General features: G+C 46.7%; 1 protein-coding gene across 1 annotated transcript in view; it reads right to left on the bottom strand.

The window, feature by feature from the left end:
- ANO2 (anoctamin 2) overlaps window positions 1-27,490 on the bottom strand; it is a 374,120-nt gene that overhangs the window by 162,405 nt on the left and 184,225 nt on the right. The window contains exons 13-14 of the mRNA XM_021717811.1: window positions 24,228-24,239; window positions 23,881-23,991 (exon numbers count right to left, since the gene is read on the bottom strand). Coding sequence (XP_021573486.1) covers window positions 23,881-23,991; window positions 24,228-24,239 — 123 coding nt within the window. The remainder of the gene's footprint in view (window positions 1-23,880; window positions 23,992-24,227; window positions 24,240-27,490) is intronic.

Raw genomic sequence — 27,490 nt, 5'->3', positions numbered from 1 at the left:
TTGCCTATAGTCCCAGCTACTTGGGAAGGCTGAGGCTGAATGATCGCTGGAGCCCAGCAGGTCGATACTGGGATGGCCATGAGTGTGCCACTGCGCTCCAGCCTGGGAGATGGAGAGAGACTCCAACTCAAAAAAAAAAAAAAAATCACTTGGGATCATTTACAAACCCCTTCATTTTGGCTTTTCCAAAAGTCCCCACTCAGGTACTGTACTGAGTACGCAACAGATTAAGTCAACTGAACACACTGCCACGCAACAAAAGTTGCAAGTTGTTCTTCAATATCCATTTTCCTCTCTCATTTTAGCAGGTCCATAGATGTCCAGAATAACAACTATACTCTCTAGTCTCCTTCTCTGGGAGGAGTGGCCACTGTCTAAGTGCTGGGTCACGGGACCCAAGTGGAAGTCAGATGTGCCATTTCTGGACCATGCCTTTGAGAGGAAGGAGGGAGTCCTCCCTGTCAATCTTCTCCCTTCTCTTCCGTGTATTTCCTCCCCAAATATTTTTAACTTCAGCTCCTCCCAGGTACTTAAACTTCTTTACTACTACAACCAAAAAGGGATCAAATCCCGGATCGGTCTCAGATTCCACTTGGCCGAGGGTTTGGCACCAAACCAGAGGCCTTCCAGGTAAGCCATGCTGGGAGAGGGAGGGCATGAAACTCCTCCTCAGCATCCTTGCCCATCAGGCTTTTAATCCAGCTCTTTAATTTGCCATACGTGGCTCTGAATCCACTCACAAGCTGGCCAATCCTGTTGAGACTCTATTTATGTGTTCCGTAAGCAACGATTTCAGGGCAAATGTGTGAGTCCATTAGCCTCCGCCCCACCCTCCTTGTTTGGCCCTAACCTCGCTGTCCATGTGGTCTTATTGCAAGAAATCCTGGGGGTGCTCAAACCTCTGTGGAGAGGCGGGGATACCTTCGGCTGGTGACCAAAACTCATGCCCTAGACCAGCTGTTCTACAGGACAGAGCCTCCTGAGACAGAAGGCCATGGGCCATGGATAAACTACAAAAGGAAACGGACAGGAGTGAAGGCCCAGGGGCCCGGGGCAGTGGCAAGAAATAGAAAAATTGCACAGTGAGAGTAAGGATGGAGCTAGAGGGCAGTGCCTTGAACATCCTCTGGGTTGAGTCAGCCGAATTGCATAGTCACGGTTGAGGATTCTCTAGGAGAGGAGAAATACTGGCCAGGAGGCTGGTGGGTGAAGGAGGGGCAAGAGGTTGAAAGCGACATTGGGGGGGTGACAGGATTTCCCTGCAGATGGGGGCCTCCATCAAAGCTCAAGAGCGTAGAGGCTTTGCCTCCAGAAAGCTGGGCCCATTGGTAACAGGCGTTTGCCGCGGTGAGCCAGGATAGGTCCAGGCTACCACAAGGGCTACTCAGAGACACTAATGGTGCAGTCGCCCTACGAAGAGAAAAGGGCTGACACTTGGTTCTCTTCTTTGTCAGTGATGCAGGACACACATGACCAAGAAAGCCTTATGTAGATGGCTTGCCCAGCATCAAGAATTCGTTTTCATCCCACACCACTCGTGCTTTTCCGAGAGAACCATTTGACTTCATAGGTGGTTTCACATAAACAAGCTTGGTCATGTGGGTTGGGATGGGGAGACCTCAAGGAGCAGAGGCAGTGGTCAAACAAGAGCCAGAAGTGTCTCGCCAGATTCTTTTCACTTTCTGTAACCAGAGAGGGAAACCCTTGGGGGAGGTGGGCAGTTAACCTGATGTGCTCAAGTACTGGGAGATCTCCAAAGGATGGCTTTCCTTACCCAGGCCTACGCAGAAGTAAATAGCACACAGCCGGCCGGCCGCTTTAACCCTGTGGAGCCTGGCTGGCAGACGGGAGTTCTGACTCCTAGGTCAGATGCTAACCACAGGAAGATGGAGAAAAATCAAGACGTTGGGAGTCACATCCTTGTCGATTCTGTTGAGATAAATAATCTGGAGTCCAGAGAATAAAAGTCACAGGTCTCGTCATGAACGTAAGGCACTTTAACTTACTGACCAGTTCCCTAAGAGCTGCTCCTCTTTTGAAAGCCAGAGTCTCATTTGAAACATGGGAAATCCCAGCAATGTCTGTACATGCTCAAAAATGTTGAACTGCTCCCATCAGCCATCGGGGAACTTAAAAAAAAATGTGAACATAGTCATCATATGTGAGACAATACACACTAGAATGTAGATGAACGAGTTTGGACTCCTCCCTATGACTTCTAATACGTCAAGGTCTTCCTGTGACTATTCCTTAAAATCAATTAGCCTAAAAATTGAAACCAAAGAAAACTTGCGAAGGTTTCTTGACTGAATAGGCTTTCTAGAGATCACGGTGTCCGAATCCCTCTTCTAAACATGTTCTTATCAACCCAAGCTATGGATAAGAACCTACTCACAGCCCATAGGTAGTTATTTCTGACATTTGATGAAAACATCATGCTGAAATATAGGCAGTCCTGGCGCTGGAAGCCAAAGCCACAAGGTCAAACAGAAGAGGAAAAGATAGGAATACCAATTTATGTTTCTAAATATCTATGGAGGCGAGATCTCATCTCTACAATAAATCAAAAAAATTAGCCGGACGTAGAAGCATGCGCCTGTAGTTCCAGCTACTTAGAAGGCTGAGGCGGAAGGATCGCCGGAGCCCAGCAAGTCGAGGCTGCTGTGGCCGGGAGCGGCCACTGCACTCCAGTCTGGGTGACAGAGTGAGACTCCAAAAAAAAAAAATCTATGGAGAACATTCTCCTGAAAGGAAAGTGCAGGTTTCTACAGGGTTGTAGTGGATCAAATTGTAGACTTCAAAAATGATATGCTTAAGTCCTAACCCCTGGAATCTGCAAATGCTTCCTTACTTGAGAAAAGAGGTCTTTGCAAATTTGACTAAGTTAAAGATCTCGAGATGAGACCATCATGGATTTGGGTCTCCCCTAAATCCAATTCCCAGTATCCTTATAAGAGACGGGGGGCGGGGGGGGCATGGGGCCTCACACCTGTAATCCCAGCACTTTGGGAGGCCCAGGTGAGAGGACTGCTTGAGCGCAGAAGTTCAAGACCAGCCTGGACAACATAACAAAACCTCATTTCTACAAAAAAAATTTTAAAAATCAGCTGGATATGGTGATGCATGCCCATAGTCTTAGATACTCAGAAGGCTGAGGTAGAAGGATCGTCTGAGCCCCGGAGGTCGAGGCTGCCTTGAGCCATGATCGCTGTGATCATGCCACTGCACTCGAGTCTAGATGCCAGAGTAAGACCCCAACTCAAAAAAAATTAAAGAAGACAGAGAGAGAGAGAGAGAGAGGAGCCAAAAAGGAAAAGAAACAGACATAGAGGAGGCCAGGCGAAGACAGAGGCAGAGATGGGCATGATACTGCCATGAGCTAAGGAACGAACACCTGGAACCACCAGAAGCTGGAGGAGGTGAGGACAGAACCTCCCCCAGAGCTCTCGGAGGGAGCATGGCCACGATGACCCCTTGATTTTGGATTTCTGGCCTCACAACCGTGGCAGAATAAATTTCTGTTGCTTTAAGCCGCCCAGTTGGTGGTGATCTGTAGCCATAGCCACAGGACATGGCTGCAAGGGAGTCCATCGCCAAGTCTGCCTGGAGAGTGAGAGACGGACTCCCAGAGGAGAGGAGACTAGCCCGGCATTTTCTAGGACAAGAAGGAATATGCTGGATAGAAAAAGGGGAAAGCAGATTCCAAGCAAAGAGACTCACGTGTCCAGCGCTACTGAGGCATGACACAACAGGATGCTCAGAGAGCTGCAAGGGGTTTAGCCATGTCTGGCAGAAGGGGGTGCGTGTCAGGGAGTGGAAGGCAGAGCTGGAGAGGCGGGTCACACAGAGCTTTGCGGGGAAAGCCAAGAAACTTGAAAATAATCCCCCAAACTCCAGAGAGCATGCGATGATTTTAAGCGAGGGAGTGCTGCCATCAGATTCGCATTCTGGGTGGATCGCTCTGATGCAGCGTGGAGAACCGGCTGGAAGGCCGCCTAACAGAGGTGGAGAGGCCGACGGGGCGGTCACTGAAGCAGTCCAGGCGAGGGAGGATGAGGGCCTGGACCTGGGAGGAGGAGGAAGAGGTATACACAAGACACGGTAAGTGGATAGACCCTAAGAGACCTGGGGTTCCTCGGGGGTCGAACGTGAAAAGAAAGGAGCAATTCAAAGCAATTTGCAAGTTCAACCAAGTTAAGGATCTCAAGATGAGATCAACACTTATAAAAGGCAGAAGGGAGAAGTTCGAAGTCAAAGTTTCTAACTTAGACAGCTCGGTCTTTCAAAAGCCGTGTCATTAACCAAGAGTGAAGCACATGTATTTCTTGTGTTACTTTTTTTAGAACACTTATTTGTTTACCCCAAGCAGATAGGTACCAAACAAACTTTAGTGTTGCAGGGCCTCTATGGGTCTCAGAGCACTTTAAGCACATCCTTCCAGGAAGCAGAGAACGGGTCAAAGGGATAGCTCCCATTTGCGGGAACTCCAGCAGGTGACCAAAAGGAGCGCTAAATCCCCCTACCCTGGGTGTCCCCGTTGTCATTAGCACTGTGACCACACACACAAAAATAGCCAGGAGGGGTCAGAGCAAGGAGGGAAGGGTTATGGGTCTCCCTGGAACAAAGTTGGAAGATGCCACGTGATCGGCTCTGGAGAATTGGAAACTCCTGTTTACCGAAGTGTTATTACCAAGGTTCAAACTGGCAGCCTAACCACCTTCCCAAATTTCAGGTCGCCAAGCTTCTGCTGGATCCAAAATAAGAAACTCAGACCGAGTCTTGGATCCTTCTTCCACCATCCACATCCGCGATCCTAGGCTAAAAAAGATTGGGGGGGGGTTTTCCCATCTCCACCCTTCACCTCGGGACTCATCTGGCCCAAAGGCAATCTCATTTTTTTTTCTGGTGACCCACCTCAAGCCCTCCCTCTATCTGCCAGCTCCCTCGTTCTTCCAGAGAAAGACAACAGAAGGAGTGATGTTAAAACTGGAAGAAACAAAATCCAGTATCAGGACCTGGCTCAGAGCCTGTGACTCTGAGTAACCTCCCTAATTCTCTTAGGTCTGTCTATATTGTCTTAACACTGCCAATTGTTTAAAGGTCGGGCCCATTCTTTTCACTTTCCCATAAGTCGACTGTCTGCCACTCTACCAGATCACTCTGGAGTGACCTTTCTTTGGAAAGGCTTGAAGGACACAGAACTGTTTTAGCCAAATTCACATAAGTCCCCAATCTTGCTTATGTGTCCAAGACTATGAGTTGAAAGGAAGGTCAGATAGGACGCTCGGAAAAGACTCACTTCCCTCCTTCTTATCATCCACACATGGATTACACCAGGACAGAGAAAGCGGGGAGGCTGGCTCCAGGACCTCTAACTGAAGTAAAGGTCACGGCAGGTCATATACCAAGCCCAAGAAACATCAGCCAAACACCAGGACTGACAAACGGCATGCCACTGCCCTCTTTGTGTCCTGCCTGGGTCTCCAGAGAGCTAGAAATAGCCTAGAACACTCTACTGATGGGATAAATGCTAAGAAATATAGAGAACTGAGTTTTGATATTTTGATATGGTGCTCGTTGCGATTTCTGTTGTTCTTTCTGTTCCTCTTCCTCCAACTCTTCTTTCTCTTTATTTTTCTGTTCCTCCCTCCTCCTCCTCTTCTTCCTCCTATCTAGTGAGATCCATTTATTTTAGCCCTTATTAAGAATTTGCATTTTCAGAATTTCACAGGTGCCCAGTTTAGATTCAGAGCATGAGCTAGTTCAGAGCCCCTTTCTTCAACTCCATGTGACTGGGAAAGCAAAGATAAGAAAAAGCATATGCATTCCAAGTTCAAAGAGACCGTTAGGTTAGTTTGGGGGCTGACTCTGCGTTTCTGTGATTCATCCAAAGGGTATGAAGGCACACCCTTGGATCTGTGGAGAGATGAACTGACTATCCACGGGACTTCACCATCAAATGAAAAATGGTACTAAAGTGAAGAACATCATATTAAAACAGTTATCGAGTGCTCTTCTGTGGATTAATAATATTTTCCATAGATCAACACTGTGTGTACGTGTTGTGAAGCTGGAAGAAAATAATTCGGCATCCAAACAATAAGAACAACTTTCTCTTTCTCGGAAGTCGGATTGACCGTACTTGCCCTCTAAACAGATTCCAGAAGTTAAAGTTATCAAAGGGAGTTTCATGCTTTTTTTCTGGTTGACCATATACCAACAGGGACACATTTCCTCCTGGAGCTAAAACCACACACAGCTCACCATTTGTCCCATTGATTCTCTCGCCAAAGCCTGGCCTTAGTTCAACTGATGAAATGCCTTCACGGGAGAACAACTCATGATCCATCCATCGCCCCAGAATTATTTTTCCACATTAGTGATGGGGTCGGAAGATGTGGATCGTTCCAGGGTTTGAAACAAGTGACCCACCCATGCCCAGGATGGAACGAACGGCCTCCCAGCCAGAACTGAACCCCAGCACCTAAGATAATGATCCATCAATGCTCCAGGACATCTGCTCCCCCATGACACACGCAAAACGAACAATGGCTGTCGGTGGGAGAGCTCTGGTGACCTGACCCACCTTCACTTATCGTGAATGATTAAACGGCGTCAAGAGGCACTGACATGATAGCTGCCTCAAGCTGACTTGCTGGTGCGTGAAGGGTCATATCTGTGCAGTTCCCTTGCCAGGCACAAAACCACATGTAAAGAGGAACCCGGGAACTGAATAAAAGTCTTGAGCTTCCAGTAATCAATCCTACTGAAAAACCCTCTTGAAATAGCCCAAAGTTCAGGAAAAAAATGGTAAGCACAGATGTGTTCATCACATGTTCAACCATAGGGTAAGGGCTAAGAAAGCCATCATACAGCCATATGATAAAATATTAGACATTTGTTTAAATAACGTTTGTAAATGATATTTAATAATATTGGTAACTTCTTACGTTCCCGGACTCAGTAAAAAAATGACAAAAATTAAGTATAAAGGATGTTTTCTTCAAAAATGTGACAATTTACACTAAAAAGGGACTTAAAATAATTTTTCTAGGAGATGAAATAATAGATAATTTACTTCTGTAAACTTTTTTTTTTTTGAGTTGGAGTCTCACTCTGTCACCCAGACTGGCGTGCAATGGCCGCTCCCGGCCACCGCAGCCTCGACCTGCTGGGCTCTGGGGATCCTTCCGCCTCAGCCTTCCACATAGCCGGAATTACAGGTGCACGCTACCACGCCCGGCTAATTTTTTGATTTATTGTAGAGATGAGGTCTCGCCTGCCCAGGCGGGTTTCGAACCCGCGGACTCAGGCAATCCACTCACCTCAGCCTCCCAAAGGCGCGGGATTACACGCTGAGCCACTGAGCCTGGCTTACTTCTGTATACTTTAATTCCCTTTTTAGGTGTTCTACACTTAGCCCGTATTATATCTGCACTCCGAGTTATTTCACTTGCCTAAGCCATGGTTTTAGGAGGATGTGCTGAGTTGGAAGGTGGCCAGATTCCCAGCGTTATTGGGCAAATCGCTGACCCCCTTCCTTCCACTCAAGCACTGGAGGGGACAGGCCCCGAACGGCCCCTGGCTCTAACCCTCCTGCAGTCCAAGCTCTCTGGTGGTAAGCACGAGCTTCATGACTCACTGCAGGCCCCTAGGCTGGTCACTTCCCTTAAAATAATCCAGCTGGCAAAGAGCACACAGTGGTGTTGGGAGGATTAATTCATTCATGTTTATAGACAAGCGGACTGAGATTTTGGACGGGAGTCATTCCACGCTAAGGAGTGTAAGTATTTGGTTGAGTACATTTCCAGGGCAAATTTCCTGCCGCAAATTCTCTAAACTCAATGCAGATGCCCAAATACAGGATACATTTTATGCAAGTTGGCTGATAAACTGCACCCCATTCTAATAAAAATGAATTGGACGTCAAATGAGTACAGGCAACTGAACTCTACCACGTCTGGCCTTCCCAGAGAATCTTGAAGCCGGGTCCAACAGGCCTAGAGGTGGACAAAGTTTGGGGCCCGGCTGGGCAGGAGTTCTTGGCCCTGAGGGAGCAGTAACTCTTCCGGCGTTGTGTACGTCTTCCACCACAGTCACATAAGTGGCCCAAAGGTACCACGGGTCTCAGTACAGGCCCACAGGCCTGAGGCCAAGCATAAATGAAATCATGATGCAGAAATCTGCGGATGTGGCACGAGAATGCCAAGGAAGCATGAGATATATTTTTTAAGAAAAGCAGCAGCGCCAGTTCCCCACATGAGGACTTGACGTTGGACAACCTGTGGGTGAAGAATGACTCCGGATGCAAAGACCGGTGCTCCGTCCAGGCAGGGCTGCGGCCAGGTTCCAGCAGTGGAAACAGCAGCCATAAGGAGTCTGTGGGAGTTGCACGGAGGCCTCAAGCATGGACCATGGCCCGGGATGCTGTTTTTTCTTCCCCTGTCCCCTACCAGTTGGAAGACAAGCCAAGACTCATTTGTCAGAGAAAATGGAATACACGGGTTCACCCAGAGAGTGTATGATTATATCTCAGAGGTTCCCGTCTACCTACACCTAAGGGACTTCAGCTGAAAGCCAAGATAACAAAAGTAAGAAAAGCCCCCGAAGAGTTGGTTTTGGACATCTTCTTTCAAAGAGGTTTGATCTGAAGAGGTTCCAGACTTCGGAGCCTCGATCGCCTCCTTCCCTGTACCACCCTGCTCAAGGGCCCAGAACTTGAAGACTGTATAAGAGGTGTCGGTGAGTTAATACCCTCCGCTTACCTCTCCCATGAAGCGACCCACTGCCCCTCTAGCCCCCAGAGTTAGAATCTCCACTGACCCCATTTTCAGTGTGGACTTCCCCTTAAACTCTAGACCTGGCCTGCTTGGAATAGCAGTGTGTCAGTCTCATAGCAGGCAGGAGTCTAAGAATATGAAAATACATCCATGGATCTGACCTTAGATAGTAAAAAACAGAAACACGGATCACGTGTTTGGGGGCATGCTATGGATTAAGTCAGCTACAAAATGAAACCAACTATAAAGAGGTCACCTAAGGAACTATTGGCTGACCTCAGCTTTCCTCTGAACTTTGTGCCCCATCTGTCGTGACAGACTCACTGGGGCTGCCCCATCTGAAAGGACAGGGAACTACACGGACACCTTCTTTACAGTAAGGTTAGGAGAACCGTTGAACATGTAGGGAGTACGAGGTGGGGAAGCCAGAGGTTAGCACACTCAGATTGTTATCTCTTGTCATGCATCTGGGTTTGCAAAATAAAGTCAGCATTTCCAAATCACCAACTGGAGGGAGAGAAAGAACACACATGTGCTCCGGGTTCTGAAACGTATTCCTCAAAACGCAAGGACACCAACCTCGCAGACACAGAGCACTGACATCAAGTTTTGGTACACCCAAGCAAGGGGAAAACAGCCAAAGGGCATATTTAAGATGCGGTGATTCCTCAAAGGCCCCACGTGATCGGGGCAGGCAATCTCAGGTCCTTCGGCCGCTAAACAGAATGACACGTGCACGGGAAGAGCCCCCAGGACACCTCCGAGCGGGGCAAACAAGAGCACGGAGTATGTTCCACTTTCTACCATCCAGCTCTTCCCAAAAAGGAGTCCACACAGAGCCCACAGAAATCCCTGGAGTCTGCTTCAAATACGACATACCCTGCATGTCATGTCGTAGAAAGAGCAAAAGACGTGGAGGTGGAAGGCGCATGCTTATGTCAGGTAGAGGATCACGACCAGTGCCCGTCATTTTCCTGTTTGCTCTCACATCCGGGATGCCTTGCTCTCACACATAATGTAGGGGAAATGGCCTCTGCAGATACAGTTCTTCCGGATAGATCCAGCCAATGGGAGGTGCTGGTGCAAGGCTGGCAGATAGGCGGAAAGGAAAATCCAAAGCCTCTCTCTCTCCTTTCTCCTGGTGCTTCCTGCAGTGGCTACAACTCCTTCACTACCTGCAGGACTGTCCATCCCTTGATGTCCCCGACTTGATTCCAGTTTCCATCAGGTGACCCCGGCCCTGGGCCCCTCTGGTTTTGGTTCCCCGGCTTCTTGCTCATGCTTGTCTCTAATACCTCTCGCTTTGAAGCAAAGGCTTCTCAAATTATAAAGACTATTAGTATAACTGCGGTTAGAGAGATAAATGAAGGAGGTTGCTTCTGCAGTCTTGCTTAGCTTGTCAGCCTTTCTGCCGCCGTCCTGCCTAATTCCTCTTATTAAATTCCTTCTACTGAGATCCTGGGTTTCTGATTTTCTGACTAGGTCCCAACTCATACACTTTAGGATTTAGGAGACTCTGATACCGTTGGTGTCAGCCTCAAGTCCTCTTAAGCCTTACCCCTGGAATATACAGTTCAACTTGCAACTGCCAGCATCTTTACTCCTTTGCCTGAAGGTTTATTTTGGTGGCCTGAGCCTTCTCTGCCCATGTACATGTTCAAGATAGGCCAGAAGTGTAGGAAAATTCACACACACACACACACACAAAATTCTTGAAGCCGCCCTCAACAGTGAATAGCAGGAGCTAGCATATATCCAGTTCTCTCACCTCTATGGTTTGAAGGTATGTGTCCCTCCAGAATTCATGTTGGAACTTAAACCCCAAGGTGATACTATTAAGAGATAGGACCTGCCGGGCTCGGTGGCTCAGCCTGTAATCCCGCGCCTTTGGGAGGCTGAGGTGAGTGAATTGCCTGAGCCCGCGGGTTCGACACCTGCCTGGGCAGCAAGACCTCATCTCTACAATAAATCAAAAAATCAGCTGGGCGTGGTAGCGCGCACCTGTAGTTCCAGCTACTTGGAAGGATGAGGCGGAAGGATCACCCGAGCCCAGCAGGTCGAGGCTGCAGTGGCCGGGAATGGCCACTGCACTCTAGTCTGGGCAACAGAGTGAGACTCCAACTCAAAAAAAAAAAAAAAAAAAGAGAGATAGGACCTTTGGAAAATGATTAAGTCCTGAGGGCTTAGCCTTCATGAATGGATCTGTGCTCTGATAAAAGAGGCCGAAAGGAGCACTCTAGCACCTCAAGGTGCCATGTTGGAAGCAGAGAGCAATCCTCACCAGTGCTTTGATCTTGGACTTCCCAGGCTCCAGAACCAGGAGGGATAATTTTCTGTTGTTCAGAAATCACCCAGTCTAAAGTATTTTGTTATAGCGACAGAAACAGACTAAGACACTCACCCCTCAGGCAATAATACTCCAAAGTGCCTGTTCTACATCGGCTCCCAGAATTTTCCTGTGGAACCAAGTTCCAGTTGCGCACACTGGTAGCCTGACTAACCCAGTACCCTTCAAGGGCCGCCTGGCCTGCTGTCTCTCATCTCCTTCCTCCACTCCTAGGGTTTCTACCTCCACTCAAATTTCACATTTCAATCCTTGGTCAGGGTCTGCACTGGGGGGAGTCTAAACTAACGTAGGGACCCTTTCTTCTTTTCTTGCTCATTCTTTGTTCTTTATAAGAGTTGAAGGAAGCTCAGAAAGAACACAGGGTCTACTCAGGGATAGGGCTGCTATAAGCCCCCTCTCACTTGCTAGGACATGGCTGAGCAGGCCGTGGTAGTGGATGAAGAAGGAGATTTCTGCAACCTCTGGCTTGGGCGATGATTTTCGGAAGGGCACCGTCTTGGGGCCTCTGTTTTTCCATCCACGAAAGGACAATCCCATCCATTTTCTCTGAAAGCACCTTTTGACCATCATGTCAAAAGAACTGCAGAGAGCCAAGGCACCTTTGGACCCCAGAGGAATTTTTTAAACCAGCACTTTGGCGTTTCTGGCGTATTAAGAGAGAGAGAGAGAGAGCAAGGGAATCTGACGGGCATGTGTGTGCTTCCAGTGGATTCTAAGGAAGTGAAATAACGACCTTGGCCCAGACAGCAAAAGACAAATTTAATTTACATGGTTCTGGCCATATATGGAAAAATCATTTAAACTGAAAAAAGAAAAGCCCAAACTGCGAGTCAATTGTGGCTAACATCACACATCCCAGCGGTATGGGCTGGCCTCTCCCAGCAAAGACGCCATTCCAACATTCAAAAATCATTGCACATATTTGGGCCTCGTGTTTTCCGAGAAGCCATGAGGGTCTGAAATACCAACCTCCTGAGCTTGCCCAGCCTCAGCTCCGAGGCTGCATGCACTGTTTCTCCTCCCCCGTCACGTTCTCATTTCACAGGCTGCCCTGTCTCTCTCTCGCTTCCCTTCCACAACCCAGGTCTCAGGGCCCTCCTTATTAGTAACTTCTTAATTTAGACCCAGGCCAGTAGAAATGTATACAGTGAACAAAGGAGAAGGTCTTATTTTGGCCAGAACTCTTGATGCGGAGAATAGGCTGTCAGTTGAAGAGGGCCAGAGCCCCCCGTGTGATGGCTTGGGCCACCCGAGGAGTCTGTACTTGGGATGGATAATTCATATGCTGCCTGCCGGGAGATGTTTATGATGCATTCAACGCTTCTCTGGCATCCTTCTCCATGAAGCCCAAACCACCCTGGAGGTGGTCAGTACAGCAGCATCCTCTGGGTTAAAAGTCGTTGAGTTCCTTTTTAAATCCTAAGGATTTAAACGGATGTTCAGGATGAGAAACCCTCAGTGCCTAGTACCACAGACAAACACATACACACGTTTGCAGAGACAGCAGTGAGAGAGAGAAAGAGGGAGGGAATATATATGCCGGGGCAGACGCACCGTAAGGCCTGAGAGGGAAGTCAGTGGGAGGACCAAAGAGCAAGTATGGAAGAAACCAGCCCACCTGGCATTTCCCTAGCCTACAGTTGGCCAAAGACTGTTGCCATCCCCAAATAAATTCCCGCAACCTTGAAGCTCACTATTTATCTGTTTAAGCTTTCTGCTCTTGGCTGCCTGCCTTGCTAGCAAATCCCCACAGAATGTAGGAGGTTCTTTATCCCAAACTTTCTTGGTTCCCAGTACCCTGAACGTTGCAGCAACTTCTGTGCAGAGTTCATAACTGAAAAGAAATACCTAGCAGTTCCGTTTATTAAATCCAAATGACTTAATGAGTGTTTGTGTCCTAAATAAAAGCCACGGAGTAAAAATACACATAAACTGAAATAAATAATTTTTATTTCACTCTTAACACTTATCATTTGCCAACAGGAAGTGTGCACCTGTTAGACATTTCCCAAATTCTCCAGCCTTGGTATCAGTTTAGACACCAACACTCATGCTTCGGTTTGCATAATGATTTTGTGCAGTTCTCATGCTGCAGACACTGACGACTCAGCTTTACTAAAATATGAAGACATTGAAGAACACAGATACTGCTGAGGTAGTGTTGGGTGGTGGCCAACAGATGTCAAGTGTTGCTGGGTTTCCCTGAGGTATGTTTAGTAATTCCACCTCACTTCTGTGAGTCTGCTGTGACACCCTGGGGTATCTTGGGGCATCGTTTTGGAACCAGGCTCGGATGAAAGTGTCTGTCCGTGGCTTTCTCCTATGTGTGCATGTGCATACATAAACCCATGACCACAGCAAATATAAATGTGTACATGGATAAAAATGCAGAAGAAAATATCTAGAAGGATACAAATCAGAATGGTACTAAAATGGTAGCTAACATCCATTCCCCCCAAACTGGATTTTTCAGGAGACCAAAAAATGTTAGGAGGAATTACTTCGTTGTCAGGAATTTTCTGGAGGACCACATTTTCATGTATAATGTATGTAATTACAAACACAACCTTGCCAGGTAAAAGAGACTAAACTTTGCTTAGCGGGGTCACGGGGTCAGTCCCCGACTCCAAGGAAGAAGACTGACTAACTGAAGTAGCCAGCTGGGGCCCAAGAGCAGATGATGAGTGCTCCTCACTCACTGAAATTCTTTACAGTGCTTTTTGTTTTCTTTGCTTTCTCTTTCCTTTTTTTTTTGAGTTAGAGTCTCACCCCAGGCTAGAGCGCAGTGGCACACTCGCGGCCATCCCAGTGATGACCTGCTGGCTTCCAACGATCCTTCCACCTTTCCCTTCCAAGTAGCCGGAACTACCAGGCACGCACTACCGCACCCAGCTAATTTTTGATTTACTGTAGAGACAAGGTCGCGCCAAGTTGCCCGGGCTGGTCTCGAACCTGCAGGCTCAGGCAATCCACTCGCCTCCGCCTCCCACAGTGCTGGAATGAGCCACCGAGCCTGACCTGCTTTTGTTTTCAAGAACCTTCCTTTCTTTCTCATTTCTTTCAGTAGCAGCTCTCAGGAGGTGGAAGTCGGGCAGAATCACCTGCAGTCTTTTCCCAACCAGAGCACTCTCCCAACCCTGGCACAGCTGTCTGACACCGTAGTAAGAAGACTGGCCATCCCTTTGGTGGTGTGGAGCTGCTGTCGGAGATTGCTGGGCAGTCATCTAGGGAGCCTTGTGGCTGCACCCCACCAATGAGGGGGAGGGAGGCCGAATCTAGTGCTACATTTACGTCCTGAGAAGACACCCACATCCTACAGTCAAACAGAGCCAACTGTCCACACCCCTGCACCCAATTCCTCTGCTACGTCCATTTCTCTTGGCTGGAAGGTCCCGAAGGGGGACCAGAGGTGAGAACTGGACGCTACTTCACAAGACATGGCAGAGAGAGAGTAAGAGAGAGAGAGGAGGTGGAGCCAGAAACAATAAATAAAAAATTAAGCAAAACAAAAAACAACAGTACTGAAAAATGTCAGGGCGCATGTCGGCAGCAATGCTACTTTATAAGCTAGGTTTCTGCCAAGAGCTACGTTTCACCTGAAATGGAAAGACCTGTTTCATTGACCTTATTCTCAAATGTGATAAACTCAAAGAGAGAAGTCGCAGGATTTCAGAGCTGAGCCTGCCTAAATCTCACAGTCCTTTTTTCCTTTTCTTTTCTTTTTTGAGTCAGAGTCTCACCCTGTCACCCAGGCGGGAGTGCAATGGCATGCTCAAGGCTCACCGCAGTCTCAACCTTCTGGGCTCAGATGATCCCACTGCCTCAGCCTCCCAAGTAGCTGAGACTGCAGGCGCACAGCTCCACACCCGGCTCATCTTCTGATTTCATAGAGAGATGAGGTCTCACTTTGTTACCCAGACTGATCTCGGACTCCTAGGTTCAAGCAATCCTCCTCTTTTGGCCTCCCAAAGTGCTGGGATTACAGACATGAGCAACTATGTCCGGCCCGATGGTCTTTATCAGACAGGCACAGGCACAGGCTGAGGACCGAGGTGCCTGCTCCCCCGAATGCCCTTCTGCCCAGGCCTCATTCCTGCCAGCGATTCCTCAGTTCATGCAGTAGTACCAGAGAGAACCAAGATCCAAAGCGTCCCCAAATCAGCCCTTAGAGAGTCCATGAAACGTCCATTTAGTTCGGATGGTTAGAGCCTTCAGGCACCAGCGCATGAAAAAATTTCAGCGGCCAGGCTCGGTGGCTCAGCCTGTCATCCCAGCACTTTGGGAGGCCGAGGAGAGTGAATTGCCTGACCCCGTGGGTTCGAGACCAACCCGGGCCGCTTGGTGCATGTCTACAATAAATCAAAAATTAGCCAGGTGTGGTAGTGCACACCTGTAGTTCCAGCTACTTAGAAGGCTGAGGTGGAAGGATCACCTGAACCCAGCGTGGGCAACAGAGTGAGACTCTAACTCAAAAATAAAAATGAAAATAAATAACATCTCAGCAACAGCACCAGACTCAAGTCTCATTTCAGCTTCTCATTTACCATGAGAGTTGTTGGTGAACTGAATCCCTTTCTGTGCCCCAGCGGCTCCTTTTGCCAGCGAGAAACCCTCTTAATCCCCAAGAAGAGTCAGAGACACACAGACTCTTCGTACCTTTGACCCTCGAATGGTTATTCAGTCACTTAATGCCTTCAAAAGAGGGCCCGAAGGAACGTTACTCAGCCAGAGAACATTCTGATAAGCCACCCAAGCCCGTATGGAACGCCTGGACCGGGTCCACCTTGGCCCAGAATGAGAGGCTCCATCGAGACCCTCCGTCCCCTCCCCCAGGCCTCCCTCCTCTCCGCACACTTCAACGATGTCCCAGCCTCCTGTGCTTGTTGTCCCAGCCTCCTCGACAGAGGCTGTACAATGATGCATAATTTATTCCACATGTATGTGTGTTGCGCCGGCCAGAGGCATCTGTCATAAATGTTTCAGTGCTTTAACTGGAGATGAGTTTTCCTTTGAAATAATCGGCCCCAGGGTGGTATACTGAGCGGTAAATTAACACCCCTCCATCCACGGCTCACACATCCTCTTAGTGTCAATGCTCCCCCATAAAACATTCATTAAGTGTCGCTCGGCAGGTGGCTGGGGCAGGGATGGGAGCACTGCGCTGGCTAAGTCCACAGGCGGGTGACAACAAGTTCTGTGAGGTAACTGCCGAGATAGTTAAATGGAATTGTGTTTCAAAGTCCTTTTAGTGATATGCTTACAGGAAAGGACTCTTTTTTTCTTAAGATGTGAGGGTCAATTTAGGATTAAGTACGTAAGTGGTCATCGTACAGGTGAAGCTTGGGCCTCCCAAGGGTTCTCACTTTGCCTGGTGTGGGATCAGGTACCCTTATTGATGTTATGTCCACCCCCTCCAGCAGTGTCCTGCGACTGCCAGTTCCTTTTTGTGTATTATGATGAATGTTCAGGGTCTGCTTGTGAGTGAGAACATGTGGTACCCAGATCTTTGTTTCTGGAACACTGAGTATCATAGATTCTAAATCCATCCAAGTTGCTGCAAAGTCCATAATTTTGTCCTTCCTTAGGGCTGTGTAATATTCCATCGTGATATGTACCACATTTTCTTATCAAGTCCCCTTTCGATGGGCAGTGCGGTTGGTTCCATGTTTTTCCTATCACGAATAGTGCCGCAATAAATATGCAAGCACAGGTATCTTTTTTGTAGAATGATTTGAGATCTTCCGGGTATATTCCCAGAAGATTGCTGAGTCATATGGAAGGTCAATTTACCCCATGTCTTTAAAATAAAAATATTGAATTGCCACGCTGTTTTCCATAGAGGCTGCACTAGTTTACACTCCCACCAACAGTGTAGAAATGTTCCCTTTTCTACACTTCCAGGAGAGGACTCTTTTAAGACCTGTGTTTGTCATCACCCTACCCTCCACCAGCTTCATGCTCCCTGTATTTTTTTAGTCCAGGTCTCACTCTGTCACCCAGGCTGGAGTGCAGTGACATGCTCACGGCCACCACAGCCTTGACCTTCTGAGCTCAGGTGACCCTTCTGCCACAGCCTCCCAAGCATCTGGGACTACAGGCACATGTCACCAGGCCAGGCTAATTTTTTGTTGTGTTTTGTTTCGTTTTTGTAGAGATGAGGTGTTACTATGTTGCACAGTTTGTTCTTGAACTCCTGGTCTCAAGCCAAGTGCTGGGATTACAGGCGTGAGCCACCCCATCCAGCCACTTCTTGCACCTTGACACACACACAAATATGTTCTCTCTCTTTTTTGAAGCCTTCAGCTATCTGATTCCACCTGTGTCACTCCAGTGACAGCACCACAAGCTCAATCTCTCATACACTTGCATACACTCTCACACATGCTCACACGTCTGACACACTCTTACCGCCCCTTCATTCAACAAACACAACAACTCAGGAATGGTCTAAACAACTGACCATTCACGTGCTCATTCACCATGTCAATGGTGAGCATCCTTCACTCTTCGCCATGCTTTTATCTCTGTTCCCGAGTAGCCTTTCAACTCTCCAAAGCAAGGGATCGAAAGTGATCGGGGGCTAGTAGGTCCTAAAGGGACACTGACTAGTTGAGTCAGACTGACTCTCCACCATTCTTTCATCTGCCTTGTGCTGCAGGACACTGACCCCTGAAAACTGTACTTCCCGGAAATAACTCACTGACTGACTTTTGATTCGATCTAGCCATTGGGAAGTAACCGTGGGAGTCTGGCAGGTAGGAGGGGGGAATCGCAGGGTGTTTCTCCCCACTTTGCCTATCAGTTTCAGATGGCACCTCCGGAAGTGGCTCTTCTCCTCCAGGGGTCCAGCTCCCGTGGAGTGATGGGGAGACCACCTCCCTACCTGTCCTTCCGGTCCTAAGAGTGGCACTCACTTCCTGCAGTGCCAGTCTCTCATTTCCTCACTATTCCCTGTTGGCCTCAACATCCCTTCTTCCAAGACCTTTACAATTAGCACCTCACATTATTTTCCTCTATGGACTGTAGCATGAGCTTTGTTTTCCGACGGTCTTCTGACCGACACAAAGTTGATCCAAAGAAAAGGCGCCGTGGGTCACAATTAGACGGAGCTGAGTAAATGGTCAGAGTGATGAGAGACAAAAGACAGTGCTGCCACCCCACTGGCCATGTCTCACACCTTATTATCTTGTAGCAACAGAGAAAAATCTTGCTCTGGATGGAAACTTGAGAAAACCTCCACGCCTGTCCAAGACAGACAATGCTAGAAAAGATTCAAATGGACTCAGGGTAAAAAAAAAAAAATTTTAAATAAATAAGTAAATCTAGCCTACGCTTTTATTAAAAGTTCCAGACGCCATATTCTTTCTGGAAAACACAACGTATACATCCATGTTTATATTCCCGAATCCACCCGGCTGTCTGTTGAATCTCTTGCTGTCAACTAAGCTCATTCTACTCACTGTGGTTCTCAGGGGAAATAGAGCATCACCCCACCAAGATTTCCACAAAACCACGAAAGGAGGGTAGCACGTTTGTCTCTTACCCATCTTTCCAGCGGATACCACAGCCTTTTCTGCCTTTAGTTTAGGAAATAAGAGTCAAACATAACTTTTTGGAGCGTTTGAGGATCCGCTGGAGGAAAACTTTCAAGAGGCACAGAAGCTAGAAGCTGGAAGCATTGCTTTTGAGTCAGATGCCTGGCTCACACTCTGGCTCTGCCACCTATTAGCACTGAGCAACTTATTTCTCTCTCTAATCCTCAGTCTTCCATCTGCACATCGGGGACCATAATCATTTTGAGACTTAAATAATACCTGTAAAGCATGGCACACATTGAGCACTCCAAATACATTACTTACAATTGTATCAATGCGAACAGTCCCCTAGGCTCACGTCCTTGAAAATGAACAATAATTGAAATATGAAGAGCCAAATTGCTATCATATAAGATAAATAAGGGACAGCCCAACACCTAAAGCGACGGGCTGATGACCAGCATTATTCTGCAGATCAGCAAATAAAAAGGGCGGCTCTCAGAACTGCAGAGGCCATGTCATCCCAATCCTCCCATGTGGCAGCCGAGGCCGGAGAGACCCAGAAAAGGATTCAGCTACCTGGTGTAAACACCATGTTTGCGATGGTGGAGTTCTAACGGCTAGCCCGCCAATCTCTGGGCCTTGCCACGTTGCCCCTCCTCGACGTGAATAGTTTTTATTTCAACTCACTTCATTATGGTGTAGAACAATTCATTTCAGAGCAGCATTATGTCCATGCGATGTGAATTTTTCTCAGAAAAGCGTTATAGACAAAGTTTGGGTTTTGTTTTGTTTTGTTTTTGGCAATGGGCCATAGCTAACGTCACACTTAGTAAAGAAAGACAACTTTCTCTTCCTTTAAGATAAAAAACAAGACTGGGAAGCCCATTCTCACTACTTTTGGTCAACATTGTACAGGAGAGTCTAATCAGGGCAATTAGAAAATGAAAGAGAAATAAGACACATTCACATTGAAAGAAGAAGAAAAATTATCTCTATTCACAGATGATACAATTTATAAATAGAAAATCATAAAAATCTAATAAAAGCTGTTAAAACTAATAAATGAGTACAAAAAGTTGTGGGATACAAGATCAATATAGAAAAATCAGTTGTATTTCTATTTACTAGCAATGAACAATCCAAAAATAAAACTAAGAAAACAACTACATATGAAGTAGCATTAAAAAATTATCAATAAACTTAACAAAAGATGCGCTGATACTGAAAACTATAAACATTGTTAAAAAATAAAAAAATAAATAAATGGAAAGGTACACCATATTCATAGACTAGAAGACTTATCATTGTTAAAATGACGATAATTTCCAAATAAACCTACAGATTCAATTAAATTCATATCAAAATCCTAACTTGTGTGTGTGTTGCTTTTTTTTTTCCCACAAAACTTGAAGAGCTAGTCATGAAATTCATATGAAAATGCGAGGCATCCAGAATTGCCAAAACAATCTTGAAAAAAAAAAATAGTACAAAGTCAGAGGACGCATACTTTTCAATTTCAAAGCTTACTACATAGACAGTAGTCAAGACAGTGTGGTACTGGCAAAGGACAGACATCTTGATCAATGAAATAGGACTGATGTCCAAAAACGAACTCTTACATTTATGGTCAACTGACTTTTGATAAGAGTATCAAGACAATTTAATGTGTAAAATAGTGTTTTCAACAAATGGTGCTGAGACAACCGAATATCCACAAGCATTAAAAATAAATCTGGATCCCTTCCTTAAATTATATACAAAAAAATTAACTCAAAATGGATGATAGACTTAACTGTAAGAGCTAAAACTATAAAATTCTTGGAAGAAAAACTAGAAACATATTTTAATGACATTGGATCAGGCAATGACTTCTTAGCTATGACACACGACCACAAGTGACAAAAGGAAAAGATACAAGTTGAACCATTTCAAAACTTAAAACTTTCATCCTTCAAATGATATCATTTATAGAGTGAAAAAACAAAGTGTTGAAGAAAAGATTTGTAGATCACATTATCTGATAAGGACTAGTATTCAGACTATATAAAGAACTCTTACAATGTGATAATAAATTAACCAAATTTTATAAAGGGACAAAGGATTTGAATAGACAGTTTTCCAAAGAAGATATACAGTTTTCCAAAGAAGATATACACATGACCAATAAGCACGTGAAAAGATGTTCAACATCATTAGTCATTAGGAAAATGCAAATTAAAAGCACAGTGAAATAGCACTAGAATAGATAAAATTAAAAAGACATAATAAATGTTGGCGAGGATGTGGAGATAGTTGAGTTCTCAAACGCACTTGGTTGGAATTTAAAATAAAACAGCTGCTTTTAAAAATAGCATGGCAGTTCTTTCAACTGTTAAACAGAGTTATCATATGACCCAGCAATTCTACTCCTAGGTATATACCCAAAGAAATGAAAGCATATAGCCACAAACTTGTGCACAAATGTCCGTAGCAGCATTAACAAATAACAGCTAAAAAGTGGTGAGTACCCAATATCCATCAACGGATGCATGGGTAAATGAAATTAGATAAATCCAAAAGATGAAATATCACTTGGTAGTCAAAAAAGCAAAGAAGTACTGATAATATGCTACAATATGGATGAATCTTGAAAGAATCTTGCTAAGTGGAAGAAACCAAAGACCATATATTATATGATTCCATTTGCATGAAAGTCCAGAATAGGCAAATCTATAGAGACAGAAAGTAGAAGCATTGTTGCCCGGGGCTTGGCAACTACTAAATTTAAGATTCTTTGGGGGATAATAAAAATGTTTTAAACTTAAATTGTGGAGACAATTGCACAAATCTGTGATTATACCCCAAACCACCGAATTGTACACTTTAAATGGGTGAATTTGAGGGTATGAAATTAAATCTCAATCAATATGTTTAAAAAAATTAATGGGCTTGGCATTTTTTAAATTAAAAAAAAGGCAAAAAAAAGCAATGGGGTTTGAGGATGAGGCAGAGCTGGGTTTAATTACCAGCTCCTCTACAACTAGCTATGTGGTCTCGGGCACATTCCTGTACCGCTCTGGGCTGCAGAAAATGATAGCTTTTTATCCCTGAAAAGGAAGGAAGGTGAGAAGAGGTGGGGATATACATCGTCAGGGTCACTTCTGGGGTAAAACAAGCGCATCCAGCTAGACTGTGATTCTTAGTCCCCGTCTATTCCCCAAAAGAAGATGCCTTTCCTGAGTAACCACACACATTATCCCTGGAGCCATGTTATGTGATGGGTATTGACCACAGCTCTTCCCACAGGCCAGAGTGGCGTCTCTCCCGTCAGACAGCAACATGTGTTCCATTTTCAGAACAGAAGCTTCTGCTTCAGCACAGAAGCATCTACAACATTAACGAAACGGAGGGAACTCGGGAAGAATCCTGACAAACTCTAGGCCGTTTTTATCTTACGCTGCTCATTTGGGAAGGTCATCTCCCCACCCAGTGCCCATAAGGCATCAGATGCTTTGAGCTTTGCATTCTCAACAGTGTAATGAAAATAGATGTTGAATGCTAAAACATAAACATATGTATCATTCATAATGCATTCAGATGTTTTTAAATGATTCATGGTTCCTGAAAGTTATTTGACCTATCATGCATATATATCCAAGCGATGTTTATATTAGAACCACAGCCTCAACAATTCCAGCTCCTTGGCATTCCCGTCTACGGAATTAAAATTAAATGGTCAGTGGTCAATAAAAGTTACATGTGATTTCCATAAAATCATTCATTGTCGATTGCTCTGGGGTGGAGAAAGAAGTTTGCATGGCGTTGCCGAATCTGACAGAACACGGAATGCTTGCTTTCTGATGAGGGTGGCGGCGATGATTGGTCTTTCCTAAGGATGAATTCATTATTTCCCTGAACAATTGGTGGTCTTGGATTTGATCTTCGTCTAGGAAAAAAATAACTCAGAGGGCCACCCTCTCTCCGTTCTGTTTAACTCCTGTTTTCTTTAAAAAAAAAAAAAAAAAAAAGCCAGTATTCTGGGCTCAAAAACACCACATTCTTCTGTTTTGATGCTTGCATAAATTTGCATGCTAACATGAATGGTTCCAACTTAAAGAATGTAAAATGAAATGAAATTTGAATTCAAATCCAAGATGGAGAGAAGATACAACTAAAAGCAACAGACTTTCAATCTTGTGGATTTTTTTTTTTTCAGGAACTAGATTAGGAAAGACATAAACACACACACACACACACACACACACACTCTCACTCTCTCTCTCTCTTTTGGTTTCAAAGGGTGGAGCGCGAGGTAGGTATCCCAAAGAGCTTCCTTCCCAACACACACACACACACACACACACACACACACACACACACACACACACGTACAAGTATTTGCAGATCACACAGCACAAATTCCAAAGCTCTGTTTTAACGACCGAATGCCACCATAAGACTCAGAAATATGACTCAGATGACGTACTCACCATCAAGTTTCTACTTTCGGAGGCCCACCCAGACACAATGAAATGTAAGGAACATTGTGTGAGCAGCTCGAGCAAATACAGGCATGAATGTGCCTCTGCCGGCCCTACAAGCCGTTTCTTGCTTTTCCCTTGATCTTCTCATTGCATTGGGAAGGCAGTGTGGCATAATGGTTAGGTATACAGACTGCACGTATGAGACAGAGACCCACACTGGAAGCCCAGATCTGCCCACCACTTCCCCAATATATGACCTCGGGCAAAGGGCTTAATCTGTGGACTTAACTTTGTCCCACACTTTCAATTACATGATGATAGTACCAGCCTCACAGACGTATTGTGAGGCCAAAATGAGACAACATCATGCACATGGAACAGTGTCTAGCGTAGAACAAGCATTCTGTATGGGTTAGCTGTGGTGGTAGTGGTTGGTATGGGGAGGGGTATTATTATTATTCAGTATTTGAACGACGGCCCCCAAAGAAACTGGGCCTGAAAGTGTTTCTTTCTTCTCCAACCTGCCCTCCCATCTGGTCCAGATGACACCACCCAGGAGAGAGAGACAGATCAAATCATGGCGAAAGCCTGTTGCCCACGAGCTCTGACAACAAGAGCTGGACAACAAGAGCTGGAACTCTCTCATTCCATCCCCTCCCACATCCACCTCCTCTTGAGACCCAGGCTCCCTCTGCTAAGACGGTCTGTAAGCATGACACCAGGAAGTTAACAGAGAGATCATTCCATCTCACCTCATCATCACCTTCCGTCGGAGTTGCCTCCAGTTTCTGGACAACCGACTTGTTGCTCTCCTTAAGCATTTTCTCTCGAACTTTGGTTTCATACTCAGGCCGGGAGTGTTCCTAAACCAAAGAATCAGGGAGTGGTTAGTAAACAGGAGGGACAGTGGCCTTGGCCTGTGGCTTCTAACCAGACACCACAAGTACATGAAAGTCAGGGCTCAGGATTGGACGCTATCGGCTATGAACTGCCACACCACACACCACAGCGAGTCTAGACGGGACATCCTAACATAAGAACACAATGCCAGGGGAGGAGAGGGACATACAACACTTGTTACCAACACAGAAAACCAAACCTGGGCACGTTCCTGGGGAGAGCGCCGGTGTTGAGAAAGAAAAGAGGAAATGTTAACTGGAGAAACAGATGTGCCCCACAGCTGGAGCAAGGGCAGCCACACAACTCCTCCCCTGCGCCACTATCCCGTGAGCTAACATGGCGGCCAATAAACATCAAAGTGGAAGGCGGCCACGGGGAGTCTTAAAACTCTCTTGCCCGAACCTGTTTCCTGGACAGCCTCTGTGAGTAACACATCGGCAAGGACGCCAGTGTGTACTCAGGAGACTTCACTGGGCCATTCAGCTATCAAGCATGAATTCTGAGTCACCAGGCATGGGAAAGCGCACCTCGCTAATCCAGGGGGTCATGGTCAAATCAACGCCGACCCTGGGAAGGAACCGGTAAGACTCACTTCAAAGAGAACTTAACGGTGTACACCTGGTCTCACTGGTGGGTCTTCCCTGCAGCTTCCGGTTCAAGGACAAACATCTACAGGTGTGAGGACCGTGTGTTCTGCCTCATTCACCGAGAACTCCTAGACAGGAATCTCAGATGCTGGCTCACAGTGGACTCCGCTGCTCAGGGAACATACATTTCCTTATCACTGCTCATATGTCAGAGACTCGAAAGGCCAACAGACCAGGCTCCTGACCTGTCTCCGGCTTTCCCAAGACACGCCGTGACATTGAAGAGGAGAAACCATGCAAGTTTCTCTAAACAGCTTAACAAACTTAACTAACACAACAGCAGGTGATGCCATTCAAGGGTTTTTTTAAGGCCTTCCATCATCACCCAGTCTCCGAGGGGACATGAGTCCTACCCCTTCCAGGAGGCCTTCTCCGACTGCTGCAACAGACCTACCAGGTGGGGTCTCCTCCCTCTCTGAATTCCTAGGTTTTTATAGCTCATACCACACACTGTAGCTCTTGATTGCGTGTTCATCTTTTATTTTTTCCTAGCTGTTTTGCATGTGAGAGTCTTACCCTAACATAAGGATCGGCTACTTGCTCTGTATTATTTCGTGTTCCACACAGTAATTGGCACCATGCAAGACACACAGAAACCTCAAAATACCTGTGAAGTGCATTTGATTTTGTCTCTCACCTTCTTCCATTCTCAAACACAATATTTCCTAAGGTGTGTGCCAAGAGAATGTTAGCTAAAAAGGGATTCCAGGGCCTAAAATATTGGAAAATACTGCATAATGTATCACCTGAGAGTCACAGGGAGCATATTCAATGCTCTGAAAAGTCCTACCGTAGACATGTGCTTAATTTTCTTAAGCCCTTCGGTTTCCCACAGAACAACTTTTGCATGTAACAAAGTCCTGCAAAAAATACTTCAAGAAATGTGCTTTGAAGTTTTCCTCTATACCCCTGAAATCTGGTTGCCTTTCGATATCAGTCCGATGGGAGATTTTAATTAAAAGCCGTAGCAGTATCTTTCACTGAGTACCACAGCATGGGTTTTAAACCTTTTCAAGCCAGAGAGACCACGTCCCTTCCAGACCCTATAAACAGGCTGAGGAAGGCTCTCCTGAACTCACCAGAAGGTCTCCAACTGTCTCTGGCTTTCCAGACAATGCCGTGGCATCACAGGGGGTGATTTCCTTGTATCCTCATTGTGGCTGTGGCCCACCTCCCCTCCATGCTGGGCTCCAGCTCAGGCCCTCTTCATCTTTTGAGAACAAGTCCAGCTTTCTGAGCACACAGACAGGAGTCCAAAGCTCAAAGCAGAATCAGGCTGCTCTGCATTCAGCTAAAGCAGGTGAGACAAGGATCTCCCCGTTTGTGGCCAAGTAGGTAGGCTATGGTTTCAGAATCCCTCAAAAGCAGACAGGTGAGCATCTGGCCAGAGCAAACTCTAGACCCTATGAGAGCTACTTCAACACACCCAGCCATGGGCAGGTCAACCTTATTCCTGATGTTCCCCAAACACGACCTCCCCAGCCCGGCGATCTGACGCCAAATTCTCACAAACACATCACCCCTCCCACCGAGACTTGGGGAACTATTTCCACTGGGTCAACCTCCTCAGGCGCTGGCCTAGAGGAAGAATGCCCTTCAGGACCACCCTTGGCTGATCTGAAGAGGTAAATCCAGCCATGCATTCAACGCACGTCTTCAACCAAGAGTCATCAAGCCTCTACTCTGCCCTGAGTGATGTCCTGGGCACTGAGGCAACTGCGCTGGCCCTAGGGACATGCTCCTCCTTTTATGGAGTTTATCTCCACGGGGAGGAAGGGGACAGTAAGCAAAGCAACACACCAGTGGGAAGCTAGCAGATGAGGATACGAACAACAGAAGAAATAAAGCAGGATGCTTGCTTCTGACTAGGGAATCAGGGAAGGCCAAGCTGAAGAGGACAATGTTTTCACGGCGACGGAAAGACCAAGGAAGGGCAGGTCACGTGGAAGCTGAGGGACAAGCATGTGGTGCGGTGGGAACAGCCAACGTGAAGACTAGAATAAGCGTGAGGCAGAATGAAGGTTGACCTGGCTGGGAGGTCTGAACTGGAGGGAGCAGGACACGAGGTGAGCTCAGAAAGGCAGGCGGGGCATCTGGTTTCTGGTGTCAGGGGAAGCCACGGAAAACTACTAAAGCTTGATGTGGTGGGTGAGCGGTGGGAGACAGATGGGTGGACAGGGCATCTACACTCAGACCAGGCCACACACTCTAAGAGGCCCCAGGTGTCACTGATGTGACCGAATCTCAATGGGCACGATAGGCTCGCTACACTGAAGAGTGTCTCACATCTTAGAGTAAAAAATTCTGGGGGTCTGTTAGACCTTCTTGCGACCAGTGAAAACAGGAGCCACAGAAGTCCTTCGGAAAGTCCCTTGGTGGTGTCCACAGGGACACCCCATAGACAGGGCTGTGCGGGCCCAGTGGGTGGGTTCTTGGTCATGGTGGCTTGTCCTTGCAAGATCGCAATTTCCAGTCTTCCTCTGGTTTCTTCCTCATTTACAAGCTGGGCTTGAGCCACCTGCGGGTCCCACCTCGTTTGAGGTGGCCCACATCCTGGGAGGCCCCAGCTGGGAGGGCCAGTGGGGGAGCAGGCTTTGGTGTATGGGTGAGTTAGCACCCTCCTTTTTTTGAGGAACAAGGGTTTCCCCCAGTGAAGACCATGGGGACGAATGGTGGCTTGGTGTTCAAGACAGCTGGCCTTGGAAGCATTCTGGGGGGAGTTGTCTGGTTAAAATAGAAAAACTAGCCGGGCTCGGTGGCTCAGCCTGTCATCCCACGCCTTTGGGAGGTTGAGGTGAGTGGATGGCCTGAGCCC

The sequence above is a fragment of the Carlito syrichta genome, unplaced genomic scaffold, assembly GCF_000164805.1.
Source record: "Carlito syrichta isolate Samal-C Ts95f unplaced genomic scaffold, Tarsius_syrichta-2.0.1 Scaffold311146, whole genome shotgun sequence".
NCBI classification, from domain to species: Eukaryota; Metazoa; Chordata; class Mammalia; order Primates; family Tarsiidae; genus Carlito; species Carlito syrichta.
The sequence above is the reverse complement of the archived record's forward strand: the minus strand, read 5'-3'. Positions and strand labels throughout refer to the sequence as shown.